The sequence below is a fragment of the Quercus robur genome, chromosome 11 (assembly GCF_932294415.1).
Source record: "Quercus robur chromosome 11, dhQueRobu3.1, whole genome shotgun sequence".
NCBI classification, from domain to species: domain Eukaryota; kingdom Viridiplantae; phylum Streptophyta; class Magnoliopsida; order Fagales; family Fagaceae; genus Quercus; species Quercus robur.
Window position 1 is genome coordinate 41,910,682 of NC_065544.1, and position 21,624 is coordinate 41,932,305.

General features: G+C 32.8%; 3 protein-coding genes across 4 annotated transcripts; 1 reads left to right on the forward strand and 2 right to left on the reverse strand.

The window, feature by feature from the left end:
- The first annotated feature begins 784 nt into the window (after positions 1 to 784).
- On the forward strand, positions 785 to 1,615 carry LOC126707140 (uncharacterized). 2 transcript variants are annotated; one of them, XM_050406743.1, is made up of 2 exons: positions 785 to 957; positions 1,028 to 1,615. In XM_050406743.1, the coding sequence occupies exon 2, from the start codon at positions 1,057 to 1,059 to the stop codon at positions 1,420 to 1,422; it is 366 nt and encodes a 121-aa protein (XP_050262700.1). In that variant the 5' UTR covers positions 785 to 957; positions 1,028 to 1,056; the 3' UTR covers positions 1,423 to 1,615. The 2 variants fall into 2 exon arrangements, with proteins under 2 accessions (XP_050262700.1, XP_050262699.1); XM_050406742.1 differs by having other exon boundaries at positions 788 to 957; positions 1,051 to 1,615.
- A 1,054-nt stretch (positions 1,616 to 2,669) lies between these two features.
- LOC126707139 (uncharacterized) lies at positions 2,670 to 4,441 on the reverse strand. Its single transcript, XM_050406741.1, has one exon. It carries the CDS (start codon positions 3,875 to 3,877, stop codon positions 2,990 to 2,992), a length of 888 nt encoding a protein of 295 aa, XP_050262698.1. The 5' UTR covers positions 3,878 to 4,441; the 3' UTR covers positions 2,670 to 2,989.
- An 852-nt stretch (positions 4,442 to 5,293) lies between these two features.
- Positions 5,294 to 8,583, reverse strand: LOC126707138 (pentatricopeptide repeat-containing protein At2g15630, mitochondrial). Its single transcript, XM_050406740.1, has 2 exons — positions 8,319 to 8,583; positions 5,294 to 7,895 (listed from the first exon to the last, which is right to left on the reverse strand). Exon 2 carries the CDS (start codon positions 7,721 to 7,723, stop codon positions 5,783 to 5,785), a length of 1,941 nt encoding a protein of 646 aa, XP_050262697.1. The 5' UTR covers positions 7,724 to 7,895; positions 8,319 to 8,583; the 3' UTR covers positions 5,294 to 5,782.
- Positions 8,584 to 21,624: the final 13,041 nt, after the last annotated feature.

The window sequence follows — 21,624 nt, forward strand, 5'->3', positions numbered from 1 at the left end:
GGGAAAATGGAGAGATCCATTTTCCTCCATAGCCCACCATATTCTTTCCTCCCAATTAGGGAGAGAGATGAGAGTTTTTATGGTGGGACTCACCAATAAGGTATATTTCTATCCATTTCTCCCTTAATCAAACAAGTGAAACAAAAAATGTTATCATTTCTCCTCTCTTTCCTATCCTCTCTCTTCCTCCCTTCCCTCTCCCATGTTTAATTGTTTTGTGTTATGCTTTGTGTAATTTCAAGCATCCAAATCCAAGCGTGGCAATGTCAATTTTTATTTTTGATGTTGTCCCCCATTAGTGGAATGGCCTTTGGTTTTTCATTTATTTAGGCTATTGAGTTTAGACTTTAGACTTTAGACTTTAGAATACATTCTTCCACCCCATTAAAAATTTAACACAATGGGTAATTTGGTTTATATTTATTGCTCATATAAGTTGTACATTTTGTACCAGACTGTTTTTTGATTTCTTTTAAATGCTGCAGTAATTTTTCATTAAAAAAATTATGTATACTTTATTTAGTCTATAACGTAAATTTTACATTAAAAAAAATGAAATGTAAACTAATAATTTTCCTAACTTTTACATTAAAAAAAAAAAAAATCTAAACTAATAATTTTCCTAACTCAATAAATGGTCCAAATTGATTAAGCGGAGAATGATGAAAAAAAAAAAAAAAGAGAGAGAATAATTGGATAAAAGGTCTATCTTCATTGGCAAACCAATTTACTCTTTTACTTTTTCTTGGCCAGCATTTAAAGTGGCACTATTTTTCCTTTTTTGTTCTCAATAACCTCATCTGCTTAGCTTGTCTACCAGCCATTCTCTTTCCCACCTTATCCATTTTCTTCCATCTCTCACCATACAAAGTTTCATTTTCTTCCCTCCCTCCCACTATCATTTACTTCCATATACTTAACAAACAACTCTTCATAAACCAACCATCACAAAAAAAGGTATAATTTTATCATTCTAAAACACTTCCTTACTGATCTTTTCGCATCTTTTGTGAAATAAGTAGTTTAGTTTTTTGCTCTCTTTTGTTTCAGATAACAATGGCCACACTATCTCCACCCACCATTACGGCTACTTCTACTACTACCATTGCCAGCTCTAGGAGGATGAAGAAGAATGTGAATTACATAACAGGGTTGAACTCTTTTGGTGGGTTGAAGGCTCACAACAGTGTAGCCTCACTAGGCCTTCCTGTATGCACTGAGCAATCCTTTGCTAAGGTTGTGAGCTCCTTGAAAGTTCCATCGAAGAGCAAAGGTAGAGGTGGGGGAGCTCTATCTTCGACCTGTAATGCTGCTGGTGAGATATTCAAGATTGCAGTCATCATGAATGCGCTGACTCTTGTTGGAGTGGCAGTGGGGTTTGTTCTTCTTCGAATTGAAGCTTTCGTTGAAGAGTCTGAGTGAGAATTTTATTTTTAACAACTTCTGTTGTTTTATGTTTTTTGTTCATCAAGATTGTAATTCTCTTTAGTCTTTCTTTCAATTGATGCAGTACTGAATTGCTTTTGGATATTAAACACAAACAAAATTTGCAAATTGAGCTTCCTTTTAAAACACATATCAAAGAGAAGGATGATAAACAAGTTTCTATTTTGATTTGATTATTTTTGTTATTATTATTATTATTTTTTTTTTTTTTTTTGAGAAGAGTTTTGATTAAAGTTTGATGGTAATGATAAGGGTTTATTTGCTAAGTTCTTATGTTTGCTACTTTAACTGGTATGAATCTGTCATTATTTAAATTCTACTTGATTTTTTTTTTTTTAAGTATATTGTTTGGTAAATATTTTTGTTAGGTTAGTATGTCAAGTTAGAGGTTGGCATATTAATTAAGGAATGGAATTATAATTTTAAACATTCTTGACAAATTATTTGGAATTCGACCAAAATTTACTAATTTAATGAATATATATACACACACATATATAATTAATACTATTGTAATTGTACCAAAATATATTTTTTCCTAATCAAATTGAAACCGCCTTTTGTATGGTGTTGACAACATTGTTTGAGACAAACAACTTGTGATTTTCTAATTTTATAAACCAAGTAATAAATGATTGGGAATTATGCCGAAGGCCAAGACTAACCAACTTAAAACAGTTAAATTAGATGATACAATTACTCCATGGCTACCCTCTATTCTCTATAGAGAGCAAAACTTAGGTACATTTTTATATTAGGTTAATAATTGATTAATACAAAACAACCATGTAATGTAACTTATTGGCTTATTAGTTAATGCACTTGTAAAATTATAGCTTCCAAAACCACGTGATTGCATTTTATTGGACAACTTAAGGTATAGCAATTAAAGAATTTAAGCTAAGTTTTACTATTCTATGGAAACATAAAATGATTGGGAAGATTATAGCCATAATGTTCCAAAATTCACTCAGGTGTCACTGGTATGAGTCTCAACAGGCTTGGTACTCTAGCCTATAAAAAACTATAGTAGCAACCTTAGTTGGATTTAGTGAGGGCAAAAATGACTGGGAAGACAACTTGAGCAGCAAACCTGAATTCACACCAGAAGGACTTTGTCGTTTCTTTTTTCTCTTAGAGTGGTAATTTACATGCGATCAAAATGGGACTTGAACCCATAATCTCACCCTCCACCTAACTCTTGCAAGAGGAGGCGGTGCCAATTAAGCTAGAGTTCGTTGGCCCTTTGTCATTTCATATTTCAAATTAAATGAGTCATAAATGAACTTTGCCCTTCAAATTTTTCCACACACTTCAAGATGAGTATCATCTTAGTAACTAAATAAGTTATATCACATCATATAGTATACCACCAGTATAATGATACAACTCCTGATACAATTATTCATGGGGGCACTACAAATCTTTAGAGATATGCCCCTGGAGTTCACATTTATCAATGGCAACTCTAATTTAATCTATATGTTAAGTGCTCTGTGACCTTAAAAGGTCGTGACATGCAAGGTTTGGCATACTTCAATTGTTATGGATGAGGTTGCTTGAAGCCATCAATTAATACAGGGAGATCCACACCTCTACTGTGAAGTTGCTCATACTCAGTTGACTGTCCCCTTAGGGTGAATTTTCCAGCTAATTTCAAGCAAATACATCCTGTAAATATCAATATTCCAGAAAGCATCCAACTGAATTGCAAATTAGCCAGTGCTTTAGCTCTCGTATCAGCTTCATCAGAGTGGCAACTGACTGCTCCAAGCATGTTATCACTGCTAGCCTCAGTCAAAACCATAACACAGCCTTTTGGGACAAACTGGGGAGCCCACAGCATAAATCCCATAATCATAAACCAGCAGCCTTGGAGCACAACTGAAATCGAAAGAACAAGAGCTGCAGGAAAACTAGTGGGAAAACAAGTTGCTGCCAGAGCGACTATGAAAGAGATTAAAACTATGAGCTGCAATAGCCAATGGTAGTGGCCTTCAAGTCCAACATGGTCAGCAGAGTGGAAATGAAGTAGAAAAAGTTCTTGACCAAATACAGTGGCTGCAAGGATTCCTACAACTCCAGAGAGGATCTCTAATGAATGAGTCAGCTCTGCAGAAAGGGTAAAACCTGCAAAAATAACCAGGTGGAGGAACATGGTTGCATGCTCAAAGCTGTCAAGCCTGAAAGCAAAACGAAAGAAAGGGTAGTCTAGAATTTGCATAAGTATTGCAAAAACTGAAAAACACAGGATGAAAATAAGCTCCAGGTGTTTAAGTTTGGATAGAGAGCCACCAAATGGGTACCAAAACCTTATTCTGAAGTTAGCAGGGCCTTTTAGAAAGTAGGCTCTAATTGTGTTGATGGTGTGCCATAGACCTAAGAGAGTGAGTGCCAAACCAGGTACTATGTGCCCAACAAAGGTACCCATTGAAGCTACTGTTTTCAGAGATTGGAGGAGCCTTACCTTTCTGGCAATGCCCACACAGACCTTAAGTACATGAAGCTATTGCAGATATCTTGCAACTGACAATTCTAAAAGCTGACACTAGTTCATTGTGGTAATCTATTCAAACATTTGGTGCATGGTGCATGTTGCATGGATTTCCACAAACAAGATTGCATGAATGACATCCGATTATGTGCACTAATGTAAATGCTTCAAAGCCTAGTAAGGAAAAAAAAGATTGATGCTCTTAGCTTTTTTCTTTTTCTTTTTTCCTCTTGCTACACTGGTGGCGTTATAATATCTTTTACCCTTTTTGTGGGGGTTAGTACTGATGGTGACTTAGAACCATGAAAATTGAGTCTTATTGGTAAAAAATGTTGCTGATTTGGGAGGTCATGATAATCTTTTTACTATTTTTTGAGAATAGCAACAATAAGCTACACTGAAAGTGAAGGGTAGTCCTCAAAAAGGGAAAGGGGGGAGGGGAATACATTTTAAACCTTATCATTCATGTGCTATAACAAATTAAATATCGTAGTTTCATAAGTAACAAATTAAACCCTCAACCGATATTAAGGTTTAACTTTTAAATAAATAAATAAATAATCATAATTTGTTACTTTTTGAAATTATAGGGTTTAATTCTAAACCATTGGATTTCTAATGAAATTTTTCCAAAAATAAAAAATAAGTAAAAGTATACCTCTGTTCTCATAGGATGAACCCAAAACCTTATTAAACAAAGAGAACTAGTTTTTAATTACAAAGATTGGCGATTGGACAGTGTCATTCACTATTATGTTTACCAATGTGGGATTCCACTAATTAAATCATATGAGACAACCTGTTTGCTGATAAGGCCCACGCCCAACTCTTAAAGATTGTGAGAGGACCACGAGCGATTTCCCTATCTGCATGTAGTGGAGAGAGCATTGTCTCCAATATATCACGCCAAATAAGACTTTCCCCACTTGTTAAAGAAAATCCAGTGGATCGTATTTGACTAAAGGATTCCATAATGATCGTAAAGCTGTATGATGGTGAATCAGTGAATAAAAAATCCATGCAATAGGAAAAGCTGATAATTATATGGCACCTGGAAAAGAATATGCTCTTTGGAACTGTGGCTAAGGAAGTCATGAGAATAGCATTTGAGCAAAAAATTCTTAATCTAACAAAGTTAAGGAATTGTCAGACATCATGACTCAGTGAACCCAGAGTAACAAAATAGAACATCTGTAATATTTTTTTTATTGGTACGTTACACACCCAATGTGTTTTGAGAACCCACAAGCCACAATCTTAACCCTTCCCATAGAACTTACATGAACTTATAAGAGCGCATTGGCAATACAAAATAGCTATAATTGACAAAGGAAAGTATAGTATAGACATTACTGCAAAGAAAGATGGAAAAATATTATTTTGCTGAGTTTTTTCTCTTGCATTCTAGGCGTCTAGCATTCAATCTAGCTAGAGCAATTTTCCAATCTAGAGTTATCACAAAATATTGAAAATCTTCCCAGCTATTGTTTGGCTTTACAAAAGTGGTCTCTGTCAAAAGTATGCATGATACTTTGTTCCTTTTACAATATCAAGTATATACAACGGTAATGTTCAGGGCTGTATGACAAATAAAGGATGCGTATGATATTAAACACGTTGTATAATCTTACAATGATTCATTTCAGAAGGCAATGATGCTGCTCCATAAACCAGATTCAACTTTTCTGAACTTACTGTTACAAATCTAGTCAATAATGTAGACTTATAAGCTCAGCATGTCAACAAGCCAGTGCTCAAAGCAAGAAGTGACCAAAAAAATCTCTGCTTCTAGAAAATCTCTTTCTATGTAAAACTTTTAAACACTGGGCAGAAAGAAAATATTTAACAATCACCATTTCCCAGAGAGTTATCATCTTTGCCAATCCCTTCAATTAAAGAGAGATAGGTGCTGTCATCAGGTGTTATCCCTTTACTTGTCATTTCTCTGAGGAGCTCTTCAGCATGATCGGCTTCTTGGTTTTTGCTTAGACCTTTTATAAGGGCATTGTAAGTAAGAAGTGTGGGATTGAAACCTATACTCAACATCTCATCCCGAACTCTCAATGCATCCTTGATATCACCTCTTCTACTATAGCCACTAATGAGAGTATTGTAACTAATATGATCTGGCTTGATCCCCCTTCTCTTCATCTCATTGAGAAGTTCACGAGCTTCTTCAACTTTCCCCTCCCTACAGTGCCCTTGCATTAATGTATTGTAAGTCACTTCATCAGGAGGAACCTTCATCCTATCCATCTCTTTCAAAAGAGAAAATGCACGGTCCATACTACCATTAGCACAGTGACCATCAATCAAGGCATTGAACATTACAAGATCTGGCAACACACCTTTACGTTGTATCCTCTCAAATAAATCATCTGCTTCCTTCATTCTATTGCGTTTACTCAAAACATAAATGAGTGAGGTATAAGTTACCCCTGTAGGCTGAATCCCTTTAGTCATCATCTCATCATGGAGCCTAAAAGCTTTTATTGCATTTCCACATCTGCAATACCCATTAATCATGATGTTATATGTAATGGCATCAGGAACCAAACCTTTCTCTCCCATTTCCTTTATCAAATCATCAGCCTCACTCATTTTAGCCTCCAAAAACAATGCATGAATTAACAAATTGTAAGTTGACACACTTGGCATTATGCCCTTCCTAACCATCTCATCCCTATAACAAAAAGCCATCTCTAAATTCCCTTTATTGCAATACCCATCAATCAAAGCATTGTATGTCACAGCACTTGGAACCAACCCATTGTCCACCATTTTACCAAGTAGCCCAGATGCCTCCTCAAGCTTTCCCTCCTTACACATCCCACTAATAAGCGAACCATAGGTGTATGAATCTGGTTCAACACCTTTGCCTTTCATGGATTTAACAATCATTTGAGCCACTTCAACCTTCCCTCTAGAACAAAACCCATGTACTAGCGTATTATATGTGACAATATTAGGCTTAATCCCTAAACCCTCCATAAACCCAATAAACTCCTTTGCCTTCTTCAACTTCCCTTCCTTACACAACACATTAATCATTATATTAAATGTATACACGCTCGATTTTATCCTCAACCTAAACATCTCAGCATACAAAACCCATGCCGCCTGTGTTCTATTCACCTTTGACAACAAACTCAACATATCATTACAAGTTTCAATCTTGGGTACAATACCCTTTTCCTTCATCATATTAAAACACTCAAAAGCCTCATCAGCCCTCTTCAATTCACAGCAAGCCCTGATCAACAAATCAAAAACAATACTACTTTTTATACTCAAACTATCACGGGCAAGCGCCAACTCGTTGAAAATTACTCCAATTGAAGCGATGCCAATAGAAATGGCTTGCTTTAAGAGTTGTATAGTGGCCTTTGGTGATGGGAGGCGGGCAACAATAGCGATAGCAAGGCAACAGGTTTTGATATCAAGACGATGGAACTCAATGTGTGTTATAAACTCAAGAACAAGCTGCGGGGTTTTGTGAAGATTGAATAGGGTGGTGGAGATTAGAGAGGGAGTGAGGTTTGGCGCAAGGTGTTTGATCAAATGCCATTGAGAAGATTGGATAGAGCTTTGGAGGTAGTTCAGGGTGATTGGTGGAGGGTTCGCCGTGGCATATTGAGGGAGGGTCTGGGTTTGTGGGGAGCTGTTTGGTTGAGGGGTTGAAGAGAAAAGAGCAAGGGAGGGAGATGAATCTATGGGGAAGAGGATGGGCTTGAGCTTGTGGTGTTTGAATGCTTGCAAATTGAGTATTTTGTGGGGCGTCATTTTGGCAAGAAGGACAGATGATTGCGAAACCTAAGTGTGTTTTCAAGACCTGGATGGGCTTCAGTTTACAACTTTCAACCCCTTCTTCTGTTATTAATAGTCTGACTAGCATGGGCAATACCCATGTTAACTGTGCCTATTGAGTTCTAGGTGGTGATGAGCAATGCATTCCCTGTAAAAGATAAGCATATAATACATCACAATATGAAATAATAAATATATAACGCAAGTAAAGGCAGTGCAAAGAAATAAAATTTAAACATCATCCTTTTGCCCCATTGACATTGCATGTTACAATCAGGGCCTTAGGCGAGTTAGGCAATTGCCTAAGGCCCCCAAGTGGAAGGGGGCCCCAAAATTTTAGAAAAGAACCGGGTAGTAGAGGATTTAGTTTCAAATGAATTACAAAAATAATCTGGCACATCCTTTTAACCAAAAAAACAAAAATTTTGGTAAATCCTATTAAACATTGGTTCTAAACAAAATCATTGACCAAAAAACAACCAGATAAACTACAAATCCGGTCTAAGAGATTAACCACAAAACAATCACAAATCAAAACAAATAAATCAACTCAAAACCCTAAAAATTTTACCTTTCTCTCTAGTCTCTGCTCTCCGCCTCTCTATAGTCTCCAGTCTCCACTGTTCAGTCTGTTCTCATCTGCTCAACAGAAAACAGCTCAAGGCTCAAGCAAGGCAGCAAGCTTGAAGCTCCTCCGCCTGGACGGCTGGTCCAGCTGTACCGCCTCAGCCTCTCTCTGATTCTCTGCTCTCCGCCTCTCTGAAGTCTCAACTGCTCACCACACCGTATCAGGTTCTGAGGTTCAGGAATCAGGTATAAAATTATAAATATTTGGGCCATTTTATCTGTTAAGAACTTAAGATATCTTTGTTTATTTGGGCCCTCCCTGCCTGGTTTTGTAACTTTGTTTATCACTTATCAGTTTATCATTATGGCTGCCTGGACCATCCCTGGACTGGGCGTTAAGTTTGGGCCTTCAAGTTTTTTTTTTTTTTTTAAAAGCCTGCATTTTTTTTTGTTTGGGTTATAGATAAGATTTGTTTTGTGTTTTGTAGGACTTATTAATAAGTCTTGTGCCAGTGTTATGGCTGTGCTTAAATTTTTGTTATGCTTGTACTTAATTTTTTTTTTAATTTATGCAAGTTGAGATTGTTAAAAATTTGTTATTGTTCAGTGAAATTACAACAATACTTTTTATATAAATCAGGTTCTATTTCTCATTTGCTCTACACTTGAAAGTTATTTTTTATTTTAGTCTTTATAAATATATTGTTTGATTAGAAATGTCTACTAGAAAATATGCATCTGGATATAAAAAACTTAAAAAAAGAAGAAAAATTAATTGAGTCTCAAAAAGGATGAATGGATAAATTTGTTATTAGTAATAAACAAAATATAACACAAAATTTAGATGAAAATATCACAAATGAGTAAGAAATTTACCAAAATAATTTAGAAGAAAATGATGTTCAATTTTGCAATACAACAAATCTTGATAATGAACTTCAAAATAATTTAGAAGAAAATGAAAATAATGATAAAAAATATAATATAAAAATATTAAATAAACATTAATTTAATTAATATATAAGTAAAAAAAAGGCCCCATTTTTAGTTCTCGTCTTAAACCCCAAAATGTCTAGGGCCGCCCCTGTTTCTCTCTCATCCTCTCTCTGCCTCAACCCACGTCACACAATGCTCTATGACTGACCACCAAGCTCTCCTTCTAAACCTTCATGACTGGAGCTTTTCAAGCTCATCACCTCCAACCACGCACCACTGCCGAAACCCGGCCAAAATCAAATCACGACCACCACCACAGCCAAAACCCAGCAAAAATCAAATCGCAACAAAAACCCAGAAGCCCACCAAATCACAAATCAAAGCACAAAACCCACAAAACAACCAAAATCACAAAATGAAAACACTGAAAGTGAACCCACCGTTAAAAAAACATATATTGGTTTTGTTATTATATTTTAGAAGAAGAATCATCTTGTTGAGCTAATTTTAGATCCAAATTAATCAAATACATACCACATGCAAGAATGATAGACTGAAAGCAAAGAAAAAAAATGGTATTTTCCAGAAAAGTGTTTTCAGAAAATAGAAAGGGTAAGCAAAATATAAAAACTATTTGCTTCATAATCTCAAATAAATAAATAAATAACCAAAAATCACACACCATAATCCGGTGAAACCTCGTGAGCCACAATTTCACCTAAGAGGATCATCTGAGTTGAGAGGAAGAGATTTTCATAGTCTTTGGCTCGGCAGCACAATCTTCGATTTCCTTTCTTGACGTGGCTTTCGCTCGCTCCTCTCCTGTGGCCTAGGCGACGTATAAAAAGAAATAAAAGGAAAAAGAACAAAGCACCACGTAAAAAAGAAGAAAAGAAAACTGATGAGAGAAGAAAGACGGACTGAGATCAAGTGCACTGTCGTAGGTATTTTTTTATATTTTTTACTCTTTTTTTTAACTTTTTAACTCTCCTTTAATATAACGCAAGTAAAGATAGTGCAAAGAAATAAAATTTAAACATCATCCTTTTCCCCCCCTTGTCATTGCATGCTACAATGTTAAGAACATTACACTTGCTAAGAAAAAATCATAAATATTATATTTGTCTCACTCAAAAGTATCGTCTTCAAAAGCATTCGGAAGTCTTACTTCCATACCTATGAACCACATTTCAACTAAAAAACAAGGAGTAAATCATAGGAAGACATTAAAAAGAAATACCAAGTTCATTTCACTTTCTAAAAAGCTCAATTAGATTATACAAAGCACCTAAGTGGAACAAACACATTCACAAACTCAATATATGGGATGTGGGACTTAGCAATACATTCTAGTCCTCTAAGTTTCAAAACTAACTATCGTCCAGTGTTGCCATTAAGAGCTCCAAAACAAGTTGTTTTGGACTGATTTTTTAATATTTAATTTTAATTTCTTCTTATTATTATTATTTTTTTTAACCCAGAAATTAGAAAAAGAAAACCCATACTATGTTGTCCCTGCCTCATCTGAAGAACACAAAACAATTTATACCCAACAACCATAGACAAGAGAGAAACCTCAAAAGTTCAATTAACACTGAATAAAACATAAAACACTAATTTTCCCAACTCATCCATTAACACAGACTCACTAAAAAAAAACCCAAATGCAATGAGCAAATGCAAACTAACTTAAAGGATTGAAATAAAAAGCAATGAAACTTAAAGAGTGGGTTTTGCATTTTAACCTTAAAAAGCAAAAGGAAAGAGAAGTACATACTGATTAGTGAAGGCGACAGCGATGGCGACGACAAGTTGCCAGCGGCTGTCCGCTAAGGGTGGGTGGAGGAAGCGATGGATGGGCTCTATAATCTACGATTTCTTAGGCTCAAATGCCTTGGCAAATAGGGGTTTAGGGGCTTACTAAGGGTTTTGGGCCTTTTGGCTGACCTTAGTTTTAACTTATTTGGCTTTTATTTGCAATTTTAAGCTTTACTTTTTTTCTTCTTTTTTTTCTTTGTTATAATTGTACCTTTTTTTTTATATCTTTTTCTTCTTCTTTTTTGGGTAGTTTTGACTGGAACTTTGTAATTTAGACGGTTAGGTCCGGTTTAGTATGTAATTCCAAGCAACAGTTTTCAATATTTTTTTGGATTTTTTAAGTTATGTTACTCATTTTAGGGTGTTTAAACAGAGAATTTGGAAAATCCCTCTTACTAGTTTTTACTTTTTAGATTTTAAATAACATTGCTCAATAATACTTTTGTAAATATTTTGAAAAACATGAAGCCCACTTGATTAGACAACACATAAAGCTTCCTTCTTCAATTCCAACTAAGGGATCCACTTGTCAGCTTTTTAAAAAAAAACACATATACCAAACATACAATTATATTTTTTTTTACACACTTAAACATGTTATTTGAAACATAATAGGGCCTATTTGATAATGTAACTCAAACAACAATTTTTGGTGTCTAGATACTGAAAATTGTGGGCCCAAAAAAAAAAACATGTTTGGTATGGGCCTTTTTTTAGGTGTTTGAGTTACATTTTCATTTTAGGATGTTTAAACACTGAATTTAAAAAACTCCCCTTACTAGTTTTCAGTTTTTAAATAACATTATTCAATAACACTTTTGTAAATATTTTAAAAACTATAGGTCCAACTGATTAGACTACATGTCATCACTTTTTTTTTAAAAACACACACCTACTAAACATACAATTATGTTTTTTCACTTTTGATAAGACGTTATTAAAAATAAGTAAAGAAACTCACCGAAATGAATATTTAAAAGCATATTTTTGGACCAATAGAACAAATTTTCCTTTTAGATAGAGAGCCCTTTTTTTTTTTAGCCTGACCGAAATAGGTGAAGATATACAAAAGAATAAGCTCCGAGATCATAGGATCATTAAAACCCAATCAATCCTAATAATTTTAGATTAGATACAAAGTTGTGACTTGTGAGTCATCTTGAAACTATCCTAGTCATTAAAGATAAGTAGAATAATAAGATCCTAATCACATTTTTAACAAATTTGGAACTTTGAAAAGGTAATTTGTTGTTTCTCTTTTTAAGAACCCTGTTTTTTACATCTCCAATTTTTTTTTTTTTTTTATAAACATTAAAAAGATGTTTCTAATTTTGGAATGTATTTTTTTTTTTTTAACATTTTAAAAACAAAATTAGGAAATGCAAACCAAACAGGTCCTTACTATTTGACTCTATGGAAGAAAATAACAATGTTATTATAATTATATTTTAGCCTATGTTGTATGTGCATTCTTTACACTGTTGACATTTATATTTTTGCACTGCTTGTAATTGTTTGCATCTCCGGATTATTATTTACTCATTAAATGTTTATTGTGATCATTTGTTAATAACTATTCATGTTTGATCAAGTTACGCTATAAGTTCTTATATCCTTAGTTTTACTTGATCGTATTTTACTTGCTCTTTATACATGCCTTGTATTCTATTTGTTTCATATTTAATGAAGTTATTTGTTATGTGCAAGTGTTTCAGGATACATGTGTATATAGTTCAAGTGCTTCACAGGTTTTAGATTTAGGTGTGAGTGAGTTTTGTCTTTGTTCCCATACTCACGTTTTAAGTCTAGAGTCTGTTTAGGTGTTTTGTCACAGAATAGCCAAAGGAATAGATTGTAAAGTTGTGATTTATAACTATGTTTTATGCTGGCTTTAATTCCGTGTCAAATTTGATTGCAATTTTGTTCAATCATTTCTCTGTATTTTTGTGGGATTTAATGTAAGAGTTATGTGTCAAAGTTCGGTGAAGAATTTGTGAAGATGTTGATTTCGCGACTTGCTCGCGACTGGCTCGAGACTGCTGAGTCATGAAACATGCCACGTGAGAAGCACGTGCTGAAATTTGAAGAGTCTTTGATAGGCTAGATTTCGTGAGTCATTCGCGACTCAGGCCAAGTCGTGAGTGACCTGTGAAACTCACTGCTTAGTTACTTTTTTAGTGTGTCTTTTTCCATTCTTTACCAATACTATATAAACCCTCATTATCCACGAAATGTAAAAAGAACAATGAATATTCACAAGAAACTTTTGAGAGAGAAAACCCTAGCCAAATACTTGAGAGTTAGAGATTGTTTACTCATAATCCTTTACATCATTTCTCTAGGGTTTCCATTTTAGCCCCACCTCTCCATCTACACATCCTTGAGAGGTTCTTAGCCCAAAAACTTATCTCACCAATTCTGAGTGTTGAGAGAAGTTTTGGTGCCTATGGGCAATATTGGAAGAAGCCATTGAGTGGCGGATACAATCGGGCATAATTGTGGCATCCGGATAACTAGTGAAGACAAAACTCCGAGAAGTCCATTGGTAGCAGGAGCTTAGAGGGCTCAAGTATATTGGGTAGATTAAATTTGGAGGGTCTTTTTGATATTCATGTACTCCAACTTATTTACTAGTGTATCGATTTCGGCTTGGAGGGCAGCGAAGAGGTTTTTCGCCGAGTACTTCAATTTCCTCTTCAATAACATGTTTTGGTGTTATCTTGTGTTTGCATCTCTCTTCCCTACTCTTTAAACTTTACATTTATTGCTTTTTGCACTTGCTTATGGCTTAGAGTAGTATTTCGTTTTATTGCGCTTCATTTACTCTTGTTCCGCATTTAGATAAGTTAGAGTTAAATCAATTAAATCGTAATTTAAAATTGGGGGTCTAAACAAGCATTAGTGTTTTCACACTAATTTAGCTTTCAATAATAAATATATATATATATATATATATATTCTTTTTGGTTAAAAGCTTTTAATAATTAATCATTGCAGGGACGGAGCCAAAACTTGGAGTTAGGAGAGGCAAAAGTATAAACAAATTTTTTTTTGAAACTCCAATAAGCATTCATTTAGAAAGTTAAGGTTTTATATTTTTTTTAGTGTCTTGCTCTTTAGCCGCTAAGACCATTTCTCTTCTTTTTTTTTGGGTGTCTTGCGTGTTGTCAGATATGGGTGGGTGTTCACTTAGACTAGTTAGAATCGTCTTAGGAATTTTTTATTTTATTTTATTTTTTGTTTGTGTCTTGCATGGGTTTGTTTTGGAGTGTTATTTGGACTTAAGTTTGTTATTGGTAAATTTTGTTATTGAACTTGTTAAATTTATTTTAGATTTTAGATCAATAAAATTTTTTATAAACTTTAAAAAGATCAATAATATTGTTGAGGGGGCAAAGTGCAATTTTATTGAAACAAATTGCTAAGTTAATATATATATATAGCAAAAAAAAAAAAAAATTTGGAAAAATTTGGGGGGCCACCCCCCCCCCCCCCCCCAAAAACGTCCAAGTATAGTTCTGTTTTGCATTATTAAACTCCTAAGGATCTTATGTGTAGTTTTTTTTAGAGAGAGATTGGAGTGTGTTTGTGTTGCAAAGTATGAGTTTAATGTGTGTTAATTAGTAATGTAGTTGTAATCCATATCATTGATAGATTTTAGTGTGTGTTGTTCGTGAATGTATCCATGAAGTTGGTTTCTTAAAATTAAATAAGGTAAAATACTATTTTGGTCCTTAAATTTTACTAATTTTTTTTTCTAGGTTTCTAAATTTTAAAAAACTCTTTTTTTCATCCTTAAACCTTGTAAAGAGCCTTTTTTTTTAAAAAAAAAAAATAGAAAGATAAAAATAATGATGAAAAAATAACTTTAAAAAAAAAATAGTTTAAGGATGAAAAAAATAACTTTTTTAAAGTTTAAGGAAAGGTAAAACATTTTTAATAATTTAAGAATGAAAAATGAACTTTTCAATTTAAGGACAAAAAATGAACTTTTAAAGATTATAGATGAAAAATAAATTTTTGGTAAAATTTATAGGGACCAAAATAGTATTTTAGCCAATTAAATATTTGTGTGAATTTTATTTATTTAGTTGTTTATGTGAATACTATTCCACTAACCCCCATATCTAACATAAATATTTTGATTACATAATTCTAGAGAGGACATAAGTCTTAAAGGTTTGTGAACGCGGAGAAGATAAGATCAAACATTTTAAGCAAGATATGAGATAATGGGTAGATTTGCCGTTCCAATAAATCAACTTTTCAGCATAAAAAATGATTATGGAGTTTTTAGTTGGTAGAGTTACCAGAGCACTAATATCTGTTGTGTCAAATATCAAATATTTGATATTTGGCACACTAATCACCAAAAGAGATTACTCATCAGATGTTTTAAATTCTAAAATTTTGAGCATGAGTGAATATCATCGCTCTAAATTTGGAATAGTAGTGTTCACATATTGTAAAATTTTTATTATTATTTTATTATACTCTCTCTCCTCTCATGACGTAATATTCACAAATTGGGCAAATTTTATTGTTTTGTACTGGGATGAGTTTTAAGTAAATATTATTTTAATGGGTTATATATTTTATTTTAATGTATCGAATTGAATAATAGAATATATAATGTAAAGTGTACTATAAAATAATGTGTTAAAATAATAAAATAGGCTTTTTGATAAGGTTAAAATGACATACTTTTGAATGCTAATATTGTTGCTATTAGCATTCAAACCCAAGGGGTTTGGTGGTAATTAAGAACAAAAAACTTAGTCTTGTTGTGTCTACCAATCACTGCCGAAATCCCATCTAGCTAAAAATGTGTTATAGACACATGTCATCAAGATAAGATGGTGATTTTTTATTCTTATTAAAATAATAAAACGAGAAGCTCTGGATCATAACCTTTTATTTATTTATTTTTCTAAAAGGATCATAACTATTGGAAGTTATATTTTAATTCAAGATTTAATTAAAAAAATAACTGATTTTTATTAGATAATTTTTTAAAAAAGGTTATGAATTACTATGAAAAATCATGTTTTTTATATTTAGAAAGGGTGCCAATGCAGATAAAGAGGCACAAGTTCAGTTTTTTTTTTTTAAATTTATATATATATATATATATATATTTATATATATACAGTTGGTGGCTGTGCTATCAATTTCTTTAACATGAATACTATTGTGTAACCATTGCACACCCTTAGTGCAATAGTCACTCATCAAATATCAATACTTGTGGGGTGTGAGGGCAAGGGTCGGAGTTCAAGTTACCAAGAGGGACTTTCACACACATATACACTTAAATTAGACTAGAGTAGAAATTCTATTTTTTTAAAAAAAAAAAAAAAAAAAAAAAAAAAAAAAAACTATTGTGTAAAGGTCCGTTTGGATTGAGGGGGAGGGAGGAGGAGTAGAGTAAAATAGAGAAAAAATAACCTAAAATTAGCCTATTTTCAATCAATTTTACTCTACTCCCCTCTATTCCTCCTCTCTCACCTCTCAATCTGAACATACCCTAAAGTTAAAAAGAAAAATATGTATATATGATAAATTGTACGTGTAGAACATTTTCCAAAAAAAAAAACTTATACATCCTTGAGTTCCATTGTGAAAAAGATACAAACTAAAAGAATGGTTGACTTTTTATGTTCTTTCGATTTTCAAACATTGAAAAGTTTTCACCAATTATATCAGATTGTAGAGGCCTTACAGAGGAGGAGCATTATTTGCATTGCGTTTATTTTCAAACATTGAAAAGTTTTCACCAATTATTGGTCTATTTGGATACTGCTTATTGTTGAAAACTAAAAATATTGTAACAAATTAATTTTTAAATGTGTGAATAGTGCCGTGAGACCCAATTTTAATAAAAATTTTGCTAAATTTCATACTTGTGGGTCTCATGAACAATGCATGAGACCCACTATTTAAAATGCAAACGTGTTGAAAAACGTTTTTAGCGCAATTTAAATTAACACTATATCAGATTCTAGAGGCCTTACAGAGGAGGTGCATTATTTGCATTGCGTTTAAATAAATAATCTTGTACTGGACAGTGAGAATGAGATCACAGTATCATGGAGGAGGACTTCTTTTTGATGAGTCTCCCATGGTCAGCACTTTTGAGTTTTTTTAATACCATGAGGCACCTTCGACTTATCATAGTGGAGGACTTCTTTTTGCATAAGTCTCCCATGATCAGCACATTTGAAACACGCAAAATCTGCATCATGATATACTTACCTTCTCGACCAAGTACTAACTCCATAATCATTTTTATGCTGAAAACTTGGTTTATTCACCTTATTGCGAGAAAAAGTCCAACCGTTATCATGAACTTTTAATACATAAGCCCTAGCTAGTTTTATTTAATCAGGATTTTTATGTTGGAATATGAGGTTGGTGAAAGTGTATCCACATAAACGATGAAAAAAAAAATCCACACCATACTAATCAAAATCCAGTCATGTGCACCATATATCTCCCTTTAAATTTTGTGTAAGTTTGTGATTGCTAAGTAGTAAATGGATTTTGGTTTGGATCGATTGCAAACCAATATAACAACAACATCTAAAGAAGTTGATGAGGAGGCCTTGATTGAATAAATTGAAATTTAAAGGATTCAATTAAACAAATGTTAAATTAGAAGAATGACTTGAATTTTGGTCAAAGTTAGAGGGTGTGATTTTTTATTTATTCAGAAAAAATTTTATAAAAAATGTCCCTATATACAATCTCCAAATGCATAATAATAATAATAATAATAAAGACTTAATTTTTGAAATGAAAGAAAGTTTGTATTAGAAAGATTTTACTATCTATTTTTTTAAGGAACATATACCTTGAATTTTAATTTTTTGGTTTAATAACTTATGCATGACATAAGAGTTGAAGGGGAAAAAATGTTCCATTATCAATATATCTTCTGTATAATACTAGCTTATAATCCCATGTAGATGCATAAATACATTTAAAAATGTACAATTAGATGCATATTATAATTCTTACATAAGTTACATACTATTTATGGCCATTATTTTATTTTGTCAACTCTTATAAACGCTTTGTAAGAATTTTATTTAGTAGAAAATGCAAATTGTTCATGCTTATTATTTTTTTTTTAGAAAAAAAAAAAAGTATTTTGTTACTTCCTTACTTAATTTGTTATTGTGATGCAATAAATTTATTTCATTTGTGCATTTTCCTAATAAGATATGAGCAACTAATTTTTAGAGCATGGTATATTTTTTCGTTGAAATTTATATTTTAAATTATAATAATTTTTTGTAAGAACATCTAGCTTTTAAATAGATTGGAAGTAATTTCATATAAGATCTAAATAGAAGTAGTTTTAGATGGACTTGAAATAGTTATATTGACACTTAACACAAATTGAAACTCATTTAAAATATAGGGACACTTCAAATTACTCATTTAATGTGCTGCTGGCATCTCAGATTTAATATCAAATAGTTCTAGCTCTAGCTATATGGTATTAGTTTATTATTATTAAAATTTCCTTTTATTTTTTATTTAATTTTTAATTTTTGATTTTTTTTTTAAATCCCATTTTATTTTGTTTGTTTAATTTTTTTTTGTTTTTGGACTACTGTAGCTTGTAGCTTGGTCTTTCTTGATTATAGTTATGATTTAAGTTTTTTAAGTATAGCTTTAGAGCAATTTTATTCTAATACCAATGGGTTGGCTAAGTGGTTAAAAAGGTAAGGGATATAATAATCAAACTGAAAAAATCCTTTAAACACATCTAACTGCATATATAGCCAACGTTGTTGTTATCGGTTTTTTTTTTTTTTTTTTTTTTTTTTTTTTGAGATAGATAGCCAAAATTGTTAATAATTATTTTTTGAACAAAAATTAGATATAATACTTAGATACAGTTCCTTAGATTCTCTTTTTAATATTCAGCCATATGGATTTTTTCTCATAAAATGAAAGTGTATTTTTAGTTAAGTATTGTCACATGACTGAATTTTAAGAGAGGAATTTAAGGAATAGCACCCAAAAATTTTATCTAAAATTTGCCCCCTTTTTTATATATAAAACTAACCGAAATTTTGAAACTATCCCATGTTCAGTGAATCGGTAACTATTACATTTGCTTGAGGCCAGTTTACATAGATCTAATACTCCTGCTTAATTTTCACAATAAATTAGGGTTGCATTTGGATACTTGAATTTGAATTTGGACTTGGATTATAATTTAAAAGTGATGGATTTGAAATATATTTATTTCAACTCTATAAATATTAAAGTATGTCATATGGATTTATAAAATTCTATGGGTTTAGAAAGCTATTCCAAACTCAATAATTTATCAAATTTGAATCTCTGACTTTTTGTAAACTATCCAAATTAAGTATTTAGATTTTTTAATTTCTCAAATCCAAATCTATATGCCCAAATCCTACCATCCAAACTCATAGGAGTATTCTAGTTAATTCTTTCCAAACTATTCCTAAATTAATTCAAAAATTACAAGAAAATGTTGGTTGAGCTTTTGTTAAAGCTGCATTTAGATTTTAATGGGGTCATGAGGGACTCAAGTGTCATTGTGCTCATCGTCATCAAGGATAAAGACATTATTTATGCTAGTCATAAGTCTACTTGCAAGTTTTTCACGCTTATGCTTTTGAGTCATTGAGTAATATAAATGTTTTTATCACTATAGGCATTAATATTATTGATCTTTAATTTTCTTAAAATTTTGCAAGCCTAGAGGATATAAGAAGAAGATATAATCCAATGGTGGATTTGTCAAAATTCACCTCCACTAAAAAGATATTAAGTGAGTTTGTAGTTTAAAACTGTAAGGACTCAAATTGTAACGACCCCAAATTGGTTTATTGGGTTCGAACGTTTAAGGCCCAAACAATAAATTTGTAGAGAGTGGGCTGAAAGGCTAGGCCTTGGTCACCGGACAGTGGTTGGTCATGGTGTTCATGATAATCGCACAATGGTGAACCATGCTTGCCCAAGAAGTCTTTCTCCTTGGCACGGACTGGGAGGCTCTGGTTCTTGGCCTTTTTTCCCAGCCCCTTTTTTTGGCTTGCTTCCTTCTCCTTTTATACTAGCCTTTAGCCTCCCTCCAACGTCCACGTGTAGGTTCAGCTTTCTAGGGCTGATACTTGTCCTATCAGCCCATACCCAAAGTGGTTGGGGGTGGTTCTAAAAGCTGAAAAACATTACTCTGTCAGGAGCAGAGTACTTAATCGCAGTAATGGTAGCCCTTCCCTTGTCCTTTGTCACCACACTGTTCAGGGGTCTTTTCCCCATCAATGCAGAGGTGTTTAGCTTTTCCATGAACTGTTCCTATACCGTACTTGCCCTTTCTTCCAGGAGCGCTTTGGGATGCCGAGGACAAAATCGTCCTCGGCTATATCTCTAAGCCATTTGGACTTTCGTTGTATGTCCTCGGCAATATCCTTCCTCGGCTCGGGCCTTGAGCCCTAACGTAAAGTGGGCTAGGGTCACAAGTTCTCTGGCTCCACAAAAACTATAACTAATTTTGTAACTAAACTTTGTCCTTCCTAAATTAATTTAAAAATTACAAGAAAATGTCAATTAAGCTTTTGTTAAAGCTTCACTTAGATTTTAACGGGGTCATGAAGCACTTAAGTGTCATTGTTGTGCTCATTGTCATCGAGGATAAAGATATTATTTATGCTAGTCATAAGTCCATTTGCAAGTTTTTCATGATTATGCTTTTGAGTCATTGAATAATATAAATGTTTTTGTAAATAGAGGCATCAACATTATTGATCTTTAATTTTCTTGAAATTTTGCAAGTATGGAGGATACAAGAAGAAAATGTAATCCAATAGTGGATTTGTCAAAATTCACTTCCAATAAAAAGATATTAAGTAAGTTTGTAGTACAAGTTTACAACTAATTTTGTAACTAAATTTTGTCCTTCCTAAATTAATTTAAAAATTACAAGGAAATCTTGGTTGAGCTTTTGTTAAGGTCATGAGGCACTCAAGTGTCGTTGTTGTGCTCATCATCATCGAGGATAAAGACATTATTTATGCTAGTCATAAGTCCGTTTGCAAGTTTTTCACACTTATGCTTTTGAGTCATTGAATAATATAAATGTTTTTGTCACTACAGGCATCCACATTATTGATTTTTAATTTTCTTGAAATTTTGCAAGCATGGAGGATATAAGAAGAAGATGTAATCTAATAGTGGATTTGTCAAAATCCACCTCTAATAAAAAGATATTAAATAAGTTTATAGTATAAGGTTACAACTAATTTTGTAGTTAAACTTTGTCCTTCCTAAATTAATTTAAAAATTACAAGAAAATGCTAGTTGAGCTTTTGTTAAGGCTCCATTTAGATTTTAACGGGGTCATGAGGCACTCAAGTGTCGTTGTGCTCATTGTCATCGAGGATAAAGACATTATTTATGCTAGTCATAAGTCTGTCTGCAAGTTTTTCACACTTATGCTTTTGAGTCATTAAATAATATAAATATTTTTGTCACTACAAGCATCAACATTATTGATTATTAATTTTCTTGAA